The sequence below is a fragment of the Corapipo altera genome, unplaced genomic scaffold (assembly GCF_003945725.1).
Source record: "Corapipo altera isolate COAL_440 unplaced genomic scaffold, ASM394572v1 71, whole genome shotgun sequence".
In the NCBI taxonomy this organism is placed as follows: domain Eukaryota; kingdom Metazoa; phylum Chordata; class Aves; order Passeriformes; family Pipridae; genus Corapipo; species Corapipo altera.
Genome location: NW_020884916.1, coordinates 480,043 through 499,538, shown reverse-complemented (window position 1 = coordinate 499,538; position 19,496 = coordinate 480,043). Strand labels below are relative to the sequence as shown.

Sequence of the window (19,496 nt, the reverse complement as noted above, 5' to 3'; positions counted from 1 at the left end):
CATTTGCTGCCGCATCTCCAGTAATCCTTACATTTCCATCCAGCGGAAATATTAATTGCATAGTATGCAGTGAAGTGATTAACATCAATGTAATTTATCATCTGGAGATCGCTAAAAGTGAATAAATGAGTTGTTTTGTTCGGTGAGGTGTTGACCCCTTCAGAAAACTTTGATTTAAAGCTTTTTTTTTTTTTTTTTTTCTTTTAGTGAATATGAAAAGCACCACAATCAGCCGAGTGTTCAGTTATTTGATTTTCTGGGGCATTAGCCACTCTTGTTTGTGACATTTCCCAGTTGGGTGCTCGTTTGCGAGCTCATTAATAAGGTTTTCTCGGAGGAATGTTGTTGGGAGCGTGGAGCATGTGGGGCAGACAGGGCTCTGCCATTCGCAGGCATTAAGCAGCAGCATGTGCTTAAATATTTAAAAGAGAAGTGTTTATCCCCAAAATGCCTGTCGGGCTCTGGCATTCCTCTTCCCGCGACAGGCAAAGTGATTAAATTGCTTTTGTTGAGGGTGAATTTTGCAGAGTCGTGTTTGGGGCTGACAGGCTCTTCCAGACAAGTTGTGACCTGCCAGTCCTGCGCTCGTTCCTTATTTTAAACACGGGGTCTATTTATTGAATAGATTTCTGTATTTTGGCTGAAAATCAGCAGTGCAGCCTCTCGTCCTTGTCAGAGGTGAGGAGCAGGCAGGGGATTGCCGGGCTGGGCTGGCTCTGACGCAGGGCGCATTCCTGATGAGCATCCCCGCTGGAATTTGGAATAAAGGTGGCCATTGTGTTTACACCTGCAGATCAGTCTTAACTTTGCTGATTTCTTTTAGCATTGAAGACCACATTCCTCCTGCTCTGCCCTGGGTGAGATCAGAGGCTTCCAGAAGTCAGGTTTTTGAGTAGCTCCCTTGGGCACAGAACAGAGCAGGGATGAGGAGCTGGACAAAGCAGTGCCCACCTGAAGGGAGATGTGTAAAGCATTATCTGGGAAATGCTGGGGCTGGAATTACCTCCAGTGGGCAGGAACACGGCTTGGCCCACGGATGATGCTCCCAGGGATGCCATCTGGCATCAGGTTTGCCAAGAGGCGCGTCAGCAATTCGTACATGGGTCAGAAAACAGATTTTAAAGTTGGACCTGGCACCTCATCTCTCAGTGCAGGCCAGAGCCTGTTCCTCTGAGTCCCTGACAGAGTCCTTGTTGCAGGTTTCTCTGTTGGCGAGGCTCTGGCACTGCTGAAGACACTGTGTGCTGGTTTCCCAAAGCAGCACTTGGGAAGAAGCCTTTTTTTGGCTGTCTTCAACCTCAGCAGGGAGCACATTGTCTGGTGGTCAGCGAGGGTCCCGTGGCTGTGCCAGCCGGAGCACCGTGGTACCCCAGGCACACGAGGAGCCAGCTTTGCCAAATCCTCCTGCTGCCAGGCTTGGGGGCGGTGAGCTCACCTACCTACAAGATCGTGGGTTGGCCTGATGAAAGGAAACGGGTGGAAATAATAGGCTTAGGCTTTTGTAAGGGCCCAAACTCAGTGTAACGTTTTATCTCGGCTGATTAATGACATCTAAGCATTATCGATGAAGCACATGTTTAAATGGATTAAGAAATCACTAACTGGCAGATCTCAAAGGATAGTCATTAGGGAGTAATCAGCAGTGCTGGTATTTTTAGAGGGAACTCAGGGGGCTGGGTGCTTGGCCTGATGCTGTTCAGTTGAAGTATTTGAAGTTCTTAAAAAGTCGCTGTTAATAATCTTTGCTGATGGTGCAGAAACAGGGTGTGCAGCTAAAAATGGAAGAACTGGGACAAATGCAGAATAACTGGAGTGGTTTGGTAAATTCCCAACTACGGAGCTTGAAAACTGTGAAAGGCAGTGGGTGCAGCCTGGGGTGGCCAGTGGCATCCTGAGGGGAGAAGGAGGGTTTTGGGGTGCATGGTCCCTCTGGGGGGGTGTTGCATTCCCCAGTGGTCCCCGATGCTCAGGCACACGCCTCTCCTGTTGTGCAAGAAATCTCATCAAATGCAGAAAGGCTTTGTAATAAGTTTTTCAAATTGGTTGCTGCTACAGCGTAACCTTTAGATGACTGGTATTTAACCTTGTATATCACTCTGAGCTTTTGAATGAATTTAGCTTAATAAAGGTGCCTTATTAAATTACGAGACTGTTTTTTTTAAGCCGCTAGAAAGAGGCGTAGTAGGAAATAGCTGTGAGTTGTTGGGTCTAATTGGCTGCCGTGGAGCACACAGGGGCTTGGGTGCATAGATGCAAGTGTTTATTTTTATGTAGTAATCCAGTGGTGTGGTGTGATGAAAGTTCCAAGTTGAGGAATTTGGGCTGCTGGAACGCACTTGGTGGTGAAAACTGACACTTCTTGCCTTGCATCCTGTGTCACAACCCGAGATAGTCGTCGCCCCACGTTATGCAGCCACAGATGTTGCTGCTGGAAATGGGCCCTTTTAACAGAGCAGTGGCAAACAGCTGGTCCAGGCACTGGAGCCATCAGGGCTCTGCCCGTGTGTGCTGTAAATGTCACAGCCCTGTGCAGGAGCCAGGCTGGGGGTCCCACAGCGCTCGGCATTTCACAGAGCTGCACTCCGAGTCCATAATCCGAGGGAAATACACTCGCTTCGTGCGAGGCAGGGTGTGAGCAGTGGAAGTAGAATTTAAGATTGTCGAAAGGCACGTCCTTAAACAAAGGGAAGAAAGACACCACCACCCCTCCAGATTCGTGGGTGAAATTTCTTTTTTTTTGCATGCAATGAGCCTAATGCCAGCTGGTCCTTGAGAGTACCCACCAATCCCTCTCAGTCCTTCAGGCTTGGGAAGCATTTTCCTAAGTGCCTGCTGTAATTCCTGCTGTGCTGGCAAGTCCCTGCTTGGGAGAGACGTTTGCTGTGATAACTGTTGGGAAGCTCTTGGCTTCACCAGTGTGGGTACATGTGCTGATAGACCCAGATTTCTGTTACAAGTGACACCTTGAGGTAGCCCAGATCCAAATGGGACAGGTCCACATTGCTGCCACTGTTGGTTTAATGAAGCCTGTGGGGCTGGAAAGAGGCAGTGGAAGGGCTCACCTGGCTTGGTGGGAGCTCACAGAGTTGGCAGTTCCTTCTTCATACAGCAAGGAGTACAGTGTATTCCTCCTGATTTCCATAAGTAATTGTCAGTGGTAAACAACTCATTAGAAATACTAAAACTTAGCTAATGGAAAGGGGATGGGAGCAGCAGGAGAGGCAAACGGCAAAGGCAAGCACAGAGCTTCCTCAGCTGCATTCCCTATGCGCTGGGTAAACTGGAAGGTTTCCTGCTCCTTCCACAGCATGAATATAACAGTATCCGTGCTCCTGGCACGGGCTCGTGGTGCTGCCGCAAAGCACATCGTGAGAGGGGAGCAGATGGCCGGGGGTGGGAATTGTGGACGGGAGTGGCTGAGCCCGAGTGCAGCGCTGGGGAGGCAGCGGGTGATTTATCCTAACGCTGGGCTGGACTCGCCCTCCCGTGCTCCTTGTGCGGTGCTGCTGCCACATCCCTGCCGGGGCTGGAGCGCGTTTTCCAGCATGCCAAGGATGCCCCGTTTCCTATGGGATGGGGACTTGGCCTCGGGGCTGGTGACACCCCCCCAGCCCCCAGGGACACCCCAGTTCCAGAGCTGCGAGGAGCATCTGTAACGGGGATTAGCTGATGAAATGTTGTGGTGGAGTCATCTCGGGAGAGGATTTACTCGTGTAGCTTATTCCATTACTGAAAATTATGAGAGTTTAAATTGGTTAAATCCTGACACGCAGGGTTTTTTTCCTAATCTCTATTATTCCATAGGAGGCATGTTAATGAGTTAAACACAGTTAATAAAATGCAGCCAGCCAATATTTTGGGTAGCAGTTACTCTCAAAGGAAATAGAAACATTTAAATGGTTTCAACCTTTATGCATACTGATTTTTTGCCTTCCTTTGTTCCTTACAGTTGAGTAAATTCCTGAAAAATATCTATGGCTTAATGGCACTTGTAGCCTTGAATTGATTTCCTGCGCTGATAACGTTTTAGCTACAGCTCAGATTGCGTTTTTAATCTCTGTTTCAGTTGTGGGAGGTAATGAATTTTTTAATTGTGGACTCTAGGTTTGCGGTTTGGCTCTTTTTTTTTTTCCTTCAGGGTCTTACCAAAGTGTTTTTGAATTGGCTCCCTAACTATCCATGCTTTAATTCTCTGTTTGTTGTAGGATTTAGAGGAGCTTCGTCTGGACAAAATACAACATCCTGTTGTTTACGCAAAGGCAGCAGTGGCTGTGGCTCTGTTTGTGTATCTAACAAGCATCTCTTGTCCAGCCCAGTGTATTCACACCCGTGGGCTCCGGGTGCTGTGGTGCCAGAACTGCCGATACACCACAAAACCTGTCAGTTCCGGGCACCGCGGGTCTCTCCGGCTTCACCTCAGCGTGAAGGCAAATGAGTTCCTTTTAGCTTGAGCGAGTTCACAGATAAAGTGTGCAGCAAAATGTCCTTCCTGGGAAGTGCCATGGTGGGATCCGAGGCGCTGCCAGCTTCACCTTCTCCTGCTGCCGGCACAGAGCGGGCGAGGGGGAGCGGCGGCGGCCCCGGTGTGACCCAGGGCTCACAGAGCGATGTTTTGTGTCCTGCAGATAAGCCTCAAGTGCGGGTTTCTCAGAATTACCCCTTGCAAGGCCTGACGAGAGAAGGGGAGCCGCTGGAGCTGACATGCACAGCCTTTGGAAAGCCACAGTAAGTTGGACCCTTCCCCGGGATGGTGCGGGGTGGCCGGCGATGACAGGGCGTTGTGTGGCCGCTGTTACCACTCTCTGCTGCAAAGACAATGTCCCAGAGTGAAGGAGAGACACTTCTGCACCTGAGCATCTGCTGTGCACTAAAGACATCTGGGTTTATTTGCATTTATTCCTGTGTACCTAATGGCCAAGGGATTCCCAATGGAAGAGCTCCTAGGAGAGCTCTTCCCGGCCGCCGCGCAGCAGCCCTCGAGTGCAGAAGGGAAAGGCTCCCAACTGGACACCTCTTCCCCCAGGGAATGGCTTGGGTGGCATTAATCTGCAATTAATCTTGGGTTCAGTTAATCTGCAAAAGCGAGGTCAGAGGCTGCTGCTGAGGCCCGTGGAGGTCACCACAGCACTGAGCCCTTGGGGAAGTGGGATGGATCCTCAGGTAAGGCAACCCGTCCTTCTGCTTGTACTGACTGTGTGATGGTTTTCCTCCCTTTTGGTGCCCTGTGTGGTTTTTATGGAACTCAAGTTTTATTCTCTCTCCTCCTCTTGCCAAGCCCTTGAGGCTTTCTTAGGCAGTTGAAGAAATTCATGCATCAGAAAAATCCTGGCAAGGGAGGGTAGATTTTCTCCCACACTTTCATTGCTGTTCTAATTTAAGTTTTGTCGGCTTTATTTTTTTTAAAATACTTTCTCTTCCACTTGGATTTATGGCTGTCAATTATTTACTATCCTTCTTTATTTTCATCATGTCCATAAGATTTCTGCAAACACCCCTGGGATCTGTCAGTGCCTCCTTGGTAGCATGCCCAGAACTGGGGCATCACGGCGGGCGTAGGGAGCTGCACCCCACCCAGCTCGGCCACACAGGCAGGGTGAGCGCCCAGGACCAAGGAGGCTCAGGCTGCTCTCATCCTCCCTGGTAGCCTACCTCCCCTCCCACAGTATTTTCTTGATTCCCACAGTATTTTCTTGATTCCCACTTCCCAGTTTCTTCTGTTCGGCACAAGGCCACTTCCTTCCCTGTCCATCAGAGACTGGCACGTCCCTGCTGAATTCCATTTAATAGCTATTCCCTGCTCAGAGCCTGCCAAGCCCCTTTGCATTCCTGCTCCCGTGGGTACTTGCAGTGCCTCCCATTTACTATCACCTGGGAATCTCATGAACAGGCTTCTCTACACTTTTTTCTTCCAGGCTATAAGACATCCCCATGTTAAATAGGACAGACACATCTCCCCGGCAGCCTCCGCGGCACGTTACGTGATGCTGGTGATGTGCTGGGAATTGACTTCTCTAGGTCACTTCATCTGGGTCTCCCAAAGCTAAGAAAATATACAGTAAAATAATGGGCTGGGTTTAGCTTCATGCTTTTAAGACAAAGAGATTTAATGAAATCTTTTACAGAGGTTTCAGAGGAAGGGGGAGGTTTCTCCAGTTAAATAAAGTAACTTCTCTGCAAAATTTGGCAACGTAAACGTTGGCGGAGGGAAGCTCAGGAAAAAAAGACCAGAGAGGAGAAATTTCTATTTGGCATTAATACAGGTATTTTATTAGATTAGACACACCCCTCCAAGACTATGACAAAAGGGGGAGGATGCTGAAATTGTCACTTGTGGGGCATCCAGGGAAACACAGCTCTGAGCAGGGGCTGCTGCATCATGTACCAGCTGGGAAATCTGGGGACTCTGCAGTGCAAAGAGCCTTTTGAAATCCATAGCCAGGAGCATCCAAACCCATCCCACCCATATTGAGGTTAAACTGCATTTGGGCTCTCTCGGGAGCCTCTGCTGCCCACACCGTGGCTCGTGTGCTAATGGTGCAGCAGCAAGAAATTAGAATCACAGAATATTCTGAGTTGGAAAGAACCCACAAGGATCATGCAGTCCAGCTTTTAAGTGAATGGCCTGTACAGGGATCAAACTCACAACCTTGGCATTATTAGCACCGTGCTGTAACCAGCTGAGCTGGTCTCAGGGTTGAAGGGCAGGGCCTGTGTCCAGAACCAGAGTCAGGTGATGCTGAGACAGGTTTGCTCAGTGCTGGATCCATCCGGTAGCATGGCTGGGATGTTGAAGCTTCAAGAGCTTCTGTGTCATGGGAGTCACCTACCCTTTGAACCCTGGGAAAAACCCAAGCTGTAGGATACCTTTGGCAGCATGAGGTCCCACTTGGCACCCTTGGAGCCAGGTGGGCTGAGGGATGTTGTGCTGCAGGAAACTCCCCTTTAAGACCTCACTGTTGAGTGGCCTGAAGGATGCTGGATTTTTCTTTCTGGGAAGAGCTGATCTGTCCCCTTACTGCTGCTTAAAGACATAATAATAACAACTTTAAAAAAACCCCCACAAACCAAAAAGACCCCCCCAAGCCCCTCAGCACTCGTGTTCTTTACCAGCTCTAACAAATGAGGCTCATTTCATTCCCTGAACAATGCAGACCCACTGCTCACACGGGTTCCATCTGCCTGGGGGTGCAGGAAGGGGCTGCCAGGGGGGCTGGGGGAGAGGAGGAGGGCTGGGACTCCCCCACTGGCATTACCAGGTCCATCACAGCGCTCGTGGAAGGGTTCAAATGTGACAAAATGGTACTTGTTCTGCTGTCCAGCTCTGCCCTCAGAGCACCCCGTGGATGCACACAGTCTGTAGCCTCAGAGCTTTCAGGTTTGCTGAGTAAGCGAATGATTAACCACTAATGAACTTTCTTCCTGCTTGCATTAGTGTTTTCAGAAAATTTAAGGTCTGGATACAGTTTCCTGTTGGGTTAAAATAAATTTAAATTGAGGAAGCCCGACAGCATCTGGGCTTGAGTAGTGCAAAAAAGTATGTGTTGTTTCTTTACAGTTTTTCTTGGTTTGGGCTTTCTGTCTGTGGATGAACTATTGAAGATGCCATCTTGACCATAGGAAAATAGTAATGTGACTGTTTCTTTTTCTCCCTCCTCTGTAGGCCTACGGACATGAGGTGGTTAAGAGTAGATGATGAGATGCCTCAACACGTTGTAGTGTCTGGTTCAAACCTTCTCATTAGTAACCTAAACAAAACAGATAATGGTACATACCGCTGTGAGGCTTCCAACGCGGTGGGGAAATCACATGCGGATTACATGCTGTTTGTATACGGTACGTGAGAAAAACCACCGTTCTTCTAGACTCGTTTACACGTGATTGCAACATGCCCTGCTCGGAAAGCTGTGACAGAACTTAACCTTTGCTTGATGCCAGGTTTGCAGGCAGCTCCTGACGCCCCGACGCTGTGCCGGGCTGGGGCAGGGGTGGGAACCCCGGGGGTGCTGCGGGGGCTCAGAGCCTGTCCCGGCTCCGGGACCTCCCTCCTTCAGAGCCGCCCTCGGGGCTGGCCCTGGCACACCTCTGCTGTCAGGGAGAAGGAAAAGCCAGAGCAGGGGCATGGCAAGAGCTGTGCAGTTCTAGGACTTCTCCAATAATTCCTTGTCCTTTTGGTAATGCTTCCAGTGGCTTGAGCAATGGTCCAGAGGGTTCTGAGCCTTCCATTAGCAATTTAAATTACCGAGGAATCAGCCAGTGTTCCCAGACAATTACAAACCAGTAAATAAACTGGAAGAATGAGGTGCCTTAAGCCTGTCTGTGCAGCTGGGCAGCCACTAAAACATGCCTCAGCATCTTTTAAAGTGCTATTAAGTACCTGCTTTAATTCTTCGGTTCCTCTGCGTTACTTTGGCATTGCTGTAAACCTCGTGCTCCTGCCACGAGGCACTGCATGGAATGGAGATTCAGGAGGCACTCACAGAGCAATTCCCTACTTTAATGATGAGCTACATATTTAAACTTCCTCTGTTAAGAGTGGTTGTGTGTGGCTGGGCTGAGCTCGTGGTGGGTGTTGGACTTCATGATCTTAAAGGTCTTTTCCAACCTGAACAATGCTACAGTTCCACTCAGATGGGACAGTAACTTTGTTTGAAGTTTGTTCTATGCAGCAGCCACCTGAAGCTCTGCAGTCCAGGCTCTCTAGTAGTTGCTCTGTTCAAGTCAAACAGTAGAGAACCTCCCACACCTCTCCAAACGCCACGTCCACAGGAGCAGTTTTAAGCCCAGTCTTAAAAACTTGCCCAAAGACTTGAGATAATACCACAGCAACAGCTTTCAGCTGATATAAAACTCACGTGCCCCATTATATGGGTAGTTTTTCTAGTGTCTCTCACTCCACAGGACTCCAATTTACAAAATTTAGTCAGATATGCATTTATGATTGATAATTTGCATGCTCATAATATATTAAAAAACCCTCATTTACATCAGTGTTTAAAGAAACAAGCAGTGTTGTGGAGAGGAAAGCAGTTGGAGTAGGGCACAGGCAGTCCCCCGTGAGATGAAAGCCATGAAAGCTGCAGCCATAAAGCAGCTGTGGGGCAGGAGGTTTCCCTCCTTATGTAGTTTTACATACCTGTCCTAGGCCAAGGGAGGGCTGGATGAACCTCCCCAGGTTACTGACCTGGAGTTTAGAGCTTGTGGTAACTCTTGCATGTGGTGATTACTCTGCACTTTGGATGGGGGCAAGAATACACAGCACAGGGCTTCCTCAGGGCTGCTCCCTCTTGGGATTAAATCCACGGGAGGAGACCCAAGACAGCATTACTTTGAAGGAGATGCAAGTTCCCAGGAGATGGAGACCTATGGGCTGTAGCTCAGGCTTCTGGCAGATGTGTTGGCTGCATAGGAGAGGGCTGCTCATGGGCAGAGAAGGGTTTAGCTCTCCATCACCTCTGGTTCCTGCATGTTTGGGAGCATCCCGGTAGGATCTGGCACTCTGGACAGCATAAGGAATCCTTTTAACCCTTAATTTAAAAGGAAGAAATCCGAAGTGGGGGAGGGAGTGGTTGGGCTGTGGTCATCAGCTGAAGCCTCCTGGCACAGAGCCCAGCTCGAGCTGCTGCTGAGGGGAAGTTCAGTGTGCTGGTCTCACCCCACCCAGTGATGGAGCACCTATGCCTCCAGCCCTTGGCTCCCTTCCCCACCACCAGCAGCAAATTCCACAGAAACACTGGGCTCTGTGTCTGTGCAGCCACGTCTCTGTGGGTGCTGTGTGAGTGTCAGGGGGAGGATGTGCCTCACCAGGGCCAGCTCTGGCCACTCGTCCATGCAGAGCTCCCCAAGTCACCTCAGTGTGGGAACTGTGGAGTTACAGACGCTCCACACCCAGGGTGTCAAAGAACAGGGTCTGGCACAGCCCCAGGAGGGTCAGGGTTCAGGTAGTCCTATTCCAAAGGGACACCTCTGCAGGTCAGTGGTTTGAAATGCAAGCAGCTTCCAGCAGCCCCTGCTGAGCTGTGCCCAACGCCTTCGCAGCTGCCCACATGGGGTGGGGATGTCTAAACACATCACACACACTGAAGGCGTGTTTATGTCTAAAATTCATGCTTTTCCTCCCTGTGGGCAGACACATTTGATAGAAACTTTCAGCACCATTAGAAAACCAGCTCATTATTTTGCTTTTATGGAGGAAGAGCCCACGGCACAGCCTGTCCCGTGCCAGTGGGTGTGTGTCCAGGGGCTCTTCCCTCAGTCCCACTGTACCTTAGCTGTGAGGGTCCCCACCACTCCCGAGTTGCTGTATGGATCAGGAGCGAGTGAGAAGTGCCCTGCCATAAGCACAGGGGCTGGGGTCCTTGGGATGTAGGGAAGGACAGTGACAGCTCATAACACAGCGAGCTCCGAGGTGACGTTCCTTAACTTTTGGGAAGCTGGGTGGAATATAATAAAGAAGTAGCATATAATTAAAGTTCAGATATCTTAATCAGGGGATCTGAGAGAGCTCACTCGGAGATAAAAGAGTAGCAGATGTATTAGTGAGGAATAGTTGACGTGCTACGGAGGAAACCTAAAATCAAAAGCCCATGAAAGGTTTCATGCTCTATTATTGCCGAATGAATCCATAGTTCAAAGTCTTCCTGACTACTTAGCACATTCAGTTTGATCATCTAGGCATTGATACATATTTTTTCTTTTACATCTTCTCACATCTACCTTCTCCTGCCCGATAGTTTTGATGAGGATGTGCCCCTGTATGTAACATCAATACCATAAAGAGCAGCAGGGTTTGAATCTCAACAGGTCCGGTCCGTCTGAGAAATGGTCACAGAGAGAAACATCTCATTAACGATGCCCTAGTAGCAAAAACAAGAGTGTGCAACTGATATTGTCAGAAAAATATTGACTTTTTTTTAATTAAAAGACCTTGGTGGAATTCCTCATACCTGGGCATAGATATTCAGTGATGTTGTCATTTCTCTGCATTCGTTCCCATCTTTGAAGTAGTTTTTAACATCTTGCTGCCGTGTGTTCATAGAGGAAGAGCAGTGGGGTTCACGGCCCTGGGAAGACAGTGAGATCTGTTCATGTGCTGTTAATGTTTAGGCTGTGAAGCACAGCAGGGCCCCTCACACAACCCTCCCACCTGAAATTGCAAATGTATCTGTAGACAACCACCAAAGCACCACCGTGTCTCTCCTTGTATGTGCAAACTGTTCTTTTTGTTGTGGAAAGCGTGCAGTTTATTTTCCTTATGCCTCTCCCATTCCATTTCTCTCTCTCATTGACTAATTTATGCTGGGTTTTATTTATTTTTTTTAGCACTGTAGAAGGCAGAAAGGGGGAGAGGCTGGGGCCAGGTTCTCCATCCAGAGCAGGCGTGGGTGCAGCTCCCAAGTGCAGCGGTGGAGAATGTGACCCCCCTGCCCCTGCAGGTGGAGAATCTGACCCCCCTGTCCCTGCAGCTGCCGGGCTCTCCCCCTGGGATTTAGCCAAGGAAAGGCCCCCAACCCCTGCCCTGCTTCTTAGCGTCCTTGTTTTCCTCTGATCACGATTGACCACTGTTGTGTTCTGCTTGTTTTTTTTCTTAATTTGCTTTTTTATTATTTTCCTTTTTATATTTTATCCAGATCCCCCCACAACTATCCCTCCTCCCACAACAACCACCACCACTACCACCACCATCCCTACCACCATCACAGGTACGGTACCTTCATAACCATTGGAAATGTCCTGAATGTTTATTGTCTTTTATGTGTATAAGCAGAGCATGAAGCCTGGGGAAAAACAACAAACCACTGCAGTATTTTTTCCCCTTCAAACACGCCCATGGCACAGGCCCTGGTCTGGCAGCTCGACGTGTCGGACGGTCCTTGCTGTGGGTGTTTCTGAAATGCGGGAATTGTCATGGCAGGAAGAGCAATTAATTCAGTTACCAGTATTAATTCAGTGGGTACTTCACATGCAGGGTGCAAACAGCCTTAGAGCAGCTCACTTAACACGGGCAGTCATTTCAGCCTCCACCCCATCACTATCAATTTCTGAGCAATTTATAGCAGAAAGTTTGATCTTCAGCAGTTTAATTCGCCTGATGTGACTCGAGATGTTTTTTCTCATGCCAGGGTGTTGGTCTCTCTCTGTGATAAGCCTCTCCCTCGCTCTCCCAGAAAAGGGAATTCCACCAGTTGTTTTTATTGAGTGAGCGCCGTCCATTGGCCCCTTTTTGAGGAGCTGCCTTTCAGCTTGTGAGATTTCCCCTGTCTTGCGAGAAAAGATGAATAAAAACAACCAGCAAGATCATGACACCTCTCTCTGACACATCCTCATACCTCCTCACCAGACCCGACTCCTCACTCATCAGGAAAACCTTTCTGATTTATTTGTAACCATTCACATTGTCATTTCTCTGACCTTTCCTATTCCAACCGCTGCTTTTGCTTTTTCTTGCTGCTTCTTGTGGGTTGTTTTGGTTTGGGTTTTTTTTTTGAGGCAGAGGTGACAAACGGCAGGTGAGGATGGACCATTGAATAGCTAATGGCACAACGTTTACTGTTGCTGTAAACCATCCCCTGTGTAAATGCCTTCACGTTTTATTTGCTTTTATGACGCCGCTCAGCTGACTCTCACCGTCCTGCCCTGGGCGTTTCGTGGCTTCTTTCCTTTCGAGGTTTTTTGCACCCAAGGCGGGTCCTGCAGGCGAAGCCTCTCTCCCAACGTGCCTTAACACGCGCCGGCATCAACCATCGCTCTGCCAGACCTCGCCACGCTCTGCTTCCTCCCTGCAGGTGCTTACCAATAAACCCAGCTCCAGGCACTTTGGATGCTTGGGACGCTCTGCCGTGAACACCCTCCTGTTTTCCGTGGTTTTGATTTCTAGACTTTAACCAGCTTTCGTTTCAGAGGAGGTTGGAGCTTTCTCAGAGCCTCCCTAAGAGCCCTTTGCAGAGAAGCTCGGCCCGTGTGTCTCCACACGCTGCTCGTGGATGGGTACACAAGTTTCTTTGGTCTGACGGTAATTGCTCGTGCTTTCAGTGAATTTTGGAAGGCTAAAAGGAACAGTGTGTCTTGATGCTTGGATAACCCTTTAAGTTAATCTCTGTGCCTGCAAAAGTTAACGACTGTCCTTTTCCTGGGAACTGGGTTGTTATCAGCCTGTGGTTTTAGGGATTGTTCCAGCACTGCCTTCCCAAACCCACGCTGTCCTCACCTGCCCTCACCTGCTGTGTCAGGCTTCCAAGCCACGGTTGGTTTTCACAACGAACAGTGGTTTGGTGGTTTGCTCTCCTGCTGCAAGTGCTGCAGCTGGTCTGTGGATGTTCAGTAGGGTTCTCCTCTGCGGTAGTTTTCCAGGTCTTATTGAAAATGAGAAGGGGAGGGTGGTGGTGGTTCTTGCAGTTGGAAGTGGCTGTGTCATCAGCCTGACAGAGGTCCCCCGGGGTCAGGAGCACGGGGCTGTCCGACGTCATTCTCTCACCTTTGTTTGCAGTGGTGGAGGATCTCAGACTGTTGGCAGAACCCAGTGTGTCTCCATTGCCTCCTTGATGCCTTTCTGTGTTGGCTCTGAACTGCTGAGGAGGCTGGAAATGTAATGAAAATGTGATATTGCTCCCTGATTCCAGCAGTTCCTGCTTGTGATATGCCGGAAGAAGATTAATGCTGATAAGAGAAGTTTTTTTTTCTTCCCTGTCACTGAATCTTCTTGATGTGTGTCTTCCCATCCTCTGCCTGTGAGTTCAGTATGCTTTTCCTACACAGAGCAGCCAACACTTCACCTCCCTCCATCATGCAGAGATGTGTATGAGTGTCTTCTCCAGCCAGCACCCAGGCAGAGTGGAGTGGCACCAACTTCTGCCCTTCAGTAGTTAAGAGACTTTGTAGCTGGAAAAAATGAGATCAAATTAACATAATCTCTAGAGTTACATAGCAGAGTAGTGTCAGAACACTTTTTAAAGCCTCAGGAGACAGCTGATACCTTAATTCCCATCCTCACCCAAACACTGCACTGTTCTTCCTGTGTGACAGAGGAGCAGTGGGAGCCAATGGGATGTTCCCTGAACCACTGGCAATCCAGGCATATGGGACCAGCCTGGTGGAATCCAATCCCTAGGATAAGGGGGGCTTGAAATCTATTTTATTTTGCCTTTTTCCCCCTAGTTCTAGTAAAATCCTGGCCCAGTTCATGTCCCCTGAAGCCATGGAGTAGTTCTGAAAAGCAGCAGCCTTGCTTTAATTTAGTAAAACGGGGAGAGACTGCACTGAAGCAGTTTCTAGCAAGTGCCCATAGAAAATTCTGCCCTTGGAAGTTGTCCTTTTGATTTATTGGTGCAGGGAGGTTCTGGGGGAGCTCTTGGAAAGCTGACCTGATGCTTTCTTCAGCGAAGGACAAGCTGAGCAGTGGTGAAGTTTCCAAGCACTGCGACCTTTAGAGCTTTCCCTCTGTCACTTCAGTGTAGGTGCTTGAAAAGATTTTCTGCATGACAGCTTGATCTTTTCCATGTATCCTCCAATGCCATTGATATTCTGGCCATCCTTTGGTGTTTCAGCCGTTATCGCTGCCGAGCCCTTTTTTATCAGTTCAGATTGTCCTTGTGGCTTTCTTCATTAAGATGTACAATACGATACAGCAGAGCAAACGGCGTCATTTGAATTACCCTGGAGTCGCTCCTTGAAATGCTGGGCTTGGACAGCTGTTGTTTCCTGGGAGATAAAGGTCCTTAATCACAGCCCAGTCCTCATCTCGGGGCACAGCACGGAGTGTTTGCCTGCCTTTCCCAGCCCCCTCGCTGCCACCTGGCCCACCTGGCACATCCACCTCCCGGGATCCACGGCACCATTTGCAGGTGCAGATTTGCATTTCCTGTGCTTTCTCTGCAGGTGGATCACACAGGTGTCCTGGCAGCACTTTTGGTGGAGACCTGGGGGTGTGACACGTGTGCAGGTTGCCAGTGTTTCCAGCTGTGCAGCGGGTGCTGCTGACCCTGCAAAGCCCCTGCTCTTCATCCTTTGCAGCAGCATTAGCAACAAGCTGGGGGCTCCCAGTGTCCTCCCTGGAATGTCAGGTTAGAGTGTATCTCAAACCCCACTGATCCCTTGGAGTAGTGTGTGTTTATGTCTTTCAGGGGGCTGTAACATTGTGGGCAGTGGTTTTAGCTTGAGAATTCCCAGAGATACTCCAGTCTCTCCAGTGAACACATCTGGAAAGCACCGAGCCTGTGCTGTGTAAGCACTCTGAGTTCCTCCCTGAGGCTGAGCATTTGTACAAGCAGGAGCAAGCTCTGTTTGGCTTGGAGATGTGCAGGAGCTCCAAAGCAGGAGCTGGGAATTGATGCTGAGTTGGAATATCAGCTCTTAAGCTTGGTCCTTGTGTGAGTGCTGCAGGTGGGGGACATGGAATTTAATTGTAAAAGAGAAACACATTTGCTCCCCAGTCAGATCAGAGATGGATGATGGTGGTCAGCTTCAGCCCAGTGGTCTGGACTCTTCCATAGCCTCTCACCTTTCCGGGGGTCTGCAGTGCCCACCCTGCAAACAGGGAGATGAGCACATGGGCAGGAACTGCCAGGGCTCCCAGTTTGCTGTCAGCTTTCCTGGTCTGCTGTCGGGTTGTAACACGTTCAGGTGCTTGATACCACCGTGCAGGGACGCAGCCCAGGGATTTGTTCCCCCAAATTATTTATTATTTAACTTTCACTTTACGTTGAAGCTTCTGCCTGTCCCTGGTAAAATGTCAAGTTCATTTAAAGATGATTCTCTGCTCTTCTGACATTTTCATCCAGAATGTGCCCGCATTAAAGGGGCTAAAGGCAGAGCTGACAGGTCTGGGACAGGAAATAAAAGGAAATAAAATTCAGTCTTTTGGGTCCCACATCCAACTAGTAGTAGACAGGTACTGTCATACCTGGCCTTACCCGCAGTGACAGCATAAGCAGTGCCCAAACCATCATCTTGCTTGGCAGAAGCGTGAGGCTGAGGCATGTGCAAGCCTGGGATTGAAATCAAACCAAAATCTTCCCCAATCTGTATGGAGAAACATGCAGAAGCGTGGCCGGAGCCACAGCGCTCATTTCAGGCTGCTTTTGTTGTGATCACACACTGTCCATACAGATCGTGGTGATTTCTGTGGAACATCTGCTCTGCAAATCAAGCTGTCTCCAGGGCATGTTGCAGCCCCGAGCTGGGGGGGCTTTGGAATGCAAAGGTTGTCCCCGTCCATCCTTCTGAGGAGCACGTGGTGAGGGAGAGGGTGGATGTGGTGTGGGATGTGACATTTCTACTGGTGTCCCGCAGAAGTGAGTTCCATGGGAACTCCAGGAAGGGTTTTGTAGGGCTTTTCACTCTCCCCAAGGACCTGAACCAAAGCAGGAATCCCATTTACTGCGCTGCAGGCTGGTCCCTCAGGCTGCTGTGAAGACAGCAATGTGCAGGAATTCAAACTCACCCTGGTCAGCACGTGTGAAGTAGTCTGGAAAATCAGGAAGAATAAGAGTTCCACGCGTCAGGGATCAGATTGGCTTTTGGTTTCAGTTCAGAAAGCAATTTAAAAAGCAATATATTGAGTAGATATCTACACTTGCTAAAGCCTTTTTAAATTTAAAAGGCAGCAGCGTGTTTTTGCTGTTATTTTGTGGATGTGCTGCTGTAATTCTCAGTGTGTTCCTCAGCACCAAATGCCTCCGCGAGGCTGCAGCACTGCAGCTCCAGCATTCAACTGGGGGAATTTAATTTTGCTGCTGGGCTTTTAATATTCCTCCACCGTGCTGTTTCTGTTTGAGGCTGTGGACTAATTATGGCCAAGTTTAAAGGGCCCGGTCTGTCACGCTCTGCAAACAGTTTGAAGTTGGAGAGAATCCATTTGAGAAAATGAGGAGGCTCAGCGATGGAGCTTGTAACTGAGGGAAATATTGCCCAGATTGCCTGCACACAGTGATTTTATAAGTATGTGTGTGTGCTTGTGTAGCTGCCTGATGAGGTGGTGAGTGCCTGGAGCGTGGGTGTCGTCCGAGTTGTCTTTGCTGGCAGATTCCACCGTGGTGTCACAGGACGATGTGTGTTGGTGTCTTCATTCATCGTGGGCAGTGCTAAACAGAAATCCCAATAAAGTGAAATTTGCAACTTTGTAAAGACCGGTGGTTCTTCCCTTGGGTACCCTCTGTAGCTGTAAAGTAGGCCTCTGGGGAGCTTGTGTACATGGAGATTTTGGAAGGCCATGGCATTGTTTGGCTTCTCCCCAGACAGCACATTTTGTTCTCTTCTTGATTGGTGTCAGGAAGAGAAGGTTTGCTCTTAAGATAGAATGTCTCATGTAGAACTGAGTCTCTTTAGTTATGAGCTTTCTACGTCCTGGCTTTGCCACACCTGGTAAACCAGCCCATTTTTCATCACTGAGTTTCCATTTTAAATTACAGACATTAGCCTGGGGTGATTGTGTGGCTGCTCTGCACACTGATGGCAAGGGACTAGAACTGTGCTTTTTGGTGATGGCAAAGCCTTTCTTTGGCTTTATTCAACATTGGTTAGGTCAGGAATGTCTGAAACTTGTTGGTCAGTATTTGAGGAGAACAGATGTTTTTTGTTATAGGACATGGGGCAGAGGGCTGATCTCTGGGGTGCTGTCTGCCTGCTCTGGCATGGAAGAGTGGCTGTTCTTGAAAGCAAAGCAGAAGCTGATGGCTCATACCTGGGATTCAGGAAAGCACGTTCAAAGTTAGCCAGTCCAGCTTAAAGGTTGTCCAAGCAGCAGCACTGCAGGGCCAGAATGTTCCTTCCTGGGTGAGGAGGGACAGCAGTGGGGCTGGGACACACGTGGATTTACAGGAGTGCACTGGTTTGGCACCAAAACACCAGTGACAGTTTTCCTCTCCTTTGCCACACCACTGTAGCAGTGTGCCTGTGTTGGGGCGTTCCTCTCTTTAATACAAGATTATTCCCCTTCGGAACACTGGTGTGTGCAGTCCTTCTGCTCAAAGAAGACTGGGATTGAACAGGACTCCCTGAAAGCTCACTCTAAACTTTAACCGGTCTGTGTTTCCTATTGCAACCATCCAAACCATTTGCTAATCATAACTTTGTCATTCCAGCTGCAGCCAATATGTTGTTTGACTTGGATATTTGTTCGCACTTACAACCGCTTGAGAACTTTATTTTTGTGCAACCTGTTGGTCTCTGTCCCCGGACAGGGAAGCGAGATGCACTGTCCAGTTTGCACTGTTTCTTGACTAATATCTCTTCCAGCACGTCAATACAAGTTGGCTTCCAGCAGATTCTCTATTTAATGTAAAAGCTGATGTAACTTTTTTTTGTTTCAGGAAGACAGTAAATTGAGACTATTTATAGATGCCATCTCAGGAATTAATACTCAGTTTTACCCCTTCCGAACAACAACTTTCCCCCCACCTCCACCACCATTTCCCCCTCCACCATTTGCTTGGTTAAAACGAGGCATCATTTGGGGATTGCTGCCCAAAACCAAAGCAAAGCCCTGCTCTTGGTCTCCTCATGGCTTTGGAAGGGTTCCCTTGCAGCCCCCAGAGCTCCTGCAGGAGAACAAGGGCCGGTCTCGTAGAGGGTGCCTCAGATTTGGTTGCCAAGATGAGAACAGTCTCTGTTGGCAGTGAAAACAGGCTAATGATGGCTTGATAATCTCTTATGCAAATCTTGGTGCAGTTTGTTAAACTGTGCAGGGTTTATTTGTTTTGCTTCCATAATTAAAGCATGTAGACCTTGTATCTGTAAGTATTGTGTATTCCTTGTATGATTCTTGTCTTTGCTGCTGCTTCAGAAATTCAGCCCTGAGCTGTCCTCAGCTAAATTGCCAAGGAACGGGTCCTCCTTTTTCCACTGCTGCCTCTGCCCGTGCAGGGAGCCCGTCCCCGGGTTCTCTGCCAGCATGTCACTGAGGGGAAACGCCGCTCTGAATTGTCTGTCGTTGCTACAAAACCCAAGCTCTGGGCTGCTGTGCAGGGGTGCTCAGTGGAGCCTTCTCTGTGCTCACTCACACGGTTTTACTCACTCAAACATTGCACCGAACCTGGGCAGGGTTGGGCCAAGCCTGGCCTGTGCTGTTGGCTCCAGGGATGTCCGTGACACGTTCTGAGGAGCCAGCCCACTCCAGCCAATGACCCCAGCTCCAACAACTAAATAAGCCAGTGAATTTTGGTAATATGGATAAATATAATTTAGACCTATTGGTGTGGAGGAAATAACTGTCAGGAAAAAACTGCAGACTCGAGTCAGTCTTAAAAACTGCCTGTTGCAAACACCTGGAAGAGACAAAGCATCTCTCCATCAGCAAGGCAGCAGCCCTCAAGAAATTCCCAGTGGGATTTAGCCCGAATGGAGTAGAGTCAGCTTCAGACTAATGGCCAAAAAAACTTCAGGATATTTTAATTAGCTGTAGCTGTTAACCAGGTACCTGCTGCAGCAGGGGGACTGGTAACCTTTGTCTGCAGTTGCCAGCTCCAGAACATTTTTTGTTGGAAGAATGGTGCATCATGCAGGTG

The 19,496-nt window shown here is 48.9% G+C and overlaps 1 protein-coding gene across 3 annotated transcripts in view; it reads left to right on the top strand.

Annotated features, from left to right (window-relative positions):
• CADM1 (cell adhesion molecule 1) overlaps positions 1-19,496 on the top strand; it is a 136,657-nt gene that overhangs the window by 100,494 nt on the left and 16,667 nt on the right. For 2 of the 3 annotated variants that reach the window (XM_027655793.1, XM_027655794.1), the window contains exons 6-8: positions 4,626-4,725; positions 7,661-7,833; positions 11,628-11,699. In XM_027655793.1, coding sequence (XP_027511594.1) covers positions 4,626-4,725; positions 7,661-7,833; positions 11,628-11,699 — 345 coding nt within the window. The remainder of the gene's footprint in view (positions 1-4,625; positions 4,726-7,660; positions 7,834-11,627; positions 11,700-19,496) is intronic. The other variant, XM_027655795.1, reaches the window with a different exon arrangement.